Source organism: Rhinopithecus bieti, unplaced genomic scaffold, assembly GCF_001698545.2.
Source record: "Rhinopithecus bieti isolate Rb0 unplaced genomic scaffold, ASM169854v2 scaffold_54659, whole genome shotgun sequence".
Classification (NCBI taxonomy): domain Eukaryota; kingdom Metazoa; phylum Chordata; class Mammalia; order Primates; family Cercopithecidae; genus Rhinopithecus; species Rhinopithecus bieti.
Genome location: NW_016820996.1, coordinates 1 through 1,270, shown reverse-complemented (window position 1 = coordinate 1,270; position 1,270 = coordinate 1). Strand labels below are relative to the sequence as shown.

The following is a 1,270-nucleotide window of genomic DNA, read 5'->3' as shown; positions in this document are numbered from 1 at the left end:
CCCCTCACCCCCGCCCCGAATCCTGCAATGAATTAGCCCTCTAGTGAAATCCAGCTCTGACCTCAATGTCTAGACCTCCAGAGAGTGGCCAGCCCCACCTTCAGAAAATAAAAGGCATTTGATTCCTGAACTTATTAAATGAAAGCACTGTTCTTTTCTTTTTTGAATATTAAGAAGTAAATATTCCAGGAGATGGAAAACAGGAAAGTGTAGCACTGTTCTTATCATCACTATCAGCTGGGACCAGAACAGACACTCAATGAAAAGCCTCACACTACAATGAAGACTGGAAAACAAAGGAGCATCAAAGGGACCTGGAGGGCAAGGGTAGCTCTTCTGCTCCCCAATTACATGCACACCCCAACTCATGGCAGCATCTGTCTCTGAGCCTTCTCCCAGCAGAGGTATAAATCCAAGCTGGCTCCTCACTCCCCACACATCTGCTCCTGCTCTCTCTCCTCCAGGTGACCCTAGCCATGAGAACCCTCACCTTCCTTCCTTACTGCTGTTCTCCTGGTGGCCCTCCAGGCCCAGGCTGAGCCACTCCAAGCCAAGGATGAGCCACTCCAGGCAAGCACTTATGAGGATGATGCCCAGGAGCAGCGTGGGGCAGAAAACCAGGACTTTACTGTCTCCTTTGCAGGGAATGCAAGCTCAAGTCTTAGAGCTTTGAGTAAGAGACACCAGCACTGCAGAGCTAGAAGTGTAGAGAGGAAGACCAAGCACGTCTAGAATTAGACCCAACGGCTGGCTCTTTCTCTTAGGTGATCACCTCCCCAGGCCTGAATTCTCCAAGGCAGAACTGAAGGAGGAGAAACATGGAGTCACAAACATGGAAACATGGAGCCATTTCCAAGCCTGACTTTGCTACTTTCTACCCGAATGGACTTAACAAACCCAGCAAGAAAACGGAGACTTCATTTCCTCCTCCATGACCTTGTGGCAGCTGCCTCAAAACCTGACTATGGGACCTAACACGATTCCTGAAAAAGGCGGTCAGAGACTTAGACATCAAAGGTGGGGAATATATAACACAGTCAGATAGCAAAGGTAGGGGGTGACCTAGTAAGTGGGGGTGACCTAGCAAGTGGGGAGTGACCTAGCAAGTGGGGGTGACCTAGTAAGTGGGGGTGACCTAGCAAGTGGGGGTGACCTAGCAAGTGGGGGTGACCTAGTAAGTGGGGGTAACCTAGCAAGTGGAGGTGACCTAGCAAGTGGGGGTGACCTAGTAAGTGGGGATAACCTAGCAAGTGGGGGTGACCTAGTAAGT

At 50.2% G+C, this 1,270-nt stretch overlaps 1 protein-coding gene across 1 annotated transcript; it reads left to right on the top strand.

The window, feature by feature from the left end:
• Positions 1 to 481: 481 nt before the first annotated feature.
• On the top strand, positions 482 to 673 carry DEFA6 (defensin alpha 6; the record flags this gene model as incomplete). Its single annotated transcript, XM_017860082.1, has 1 exon — positions 482 to 673. A coding segment is annotated over one exon (192 nt), but the record flags the coding sequence as incomplete, so codon positions are not given.
• Between the last annotated feature and the right edge of the window lie 597 nt (positions 674 to 1,270).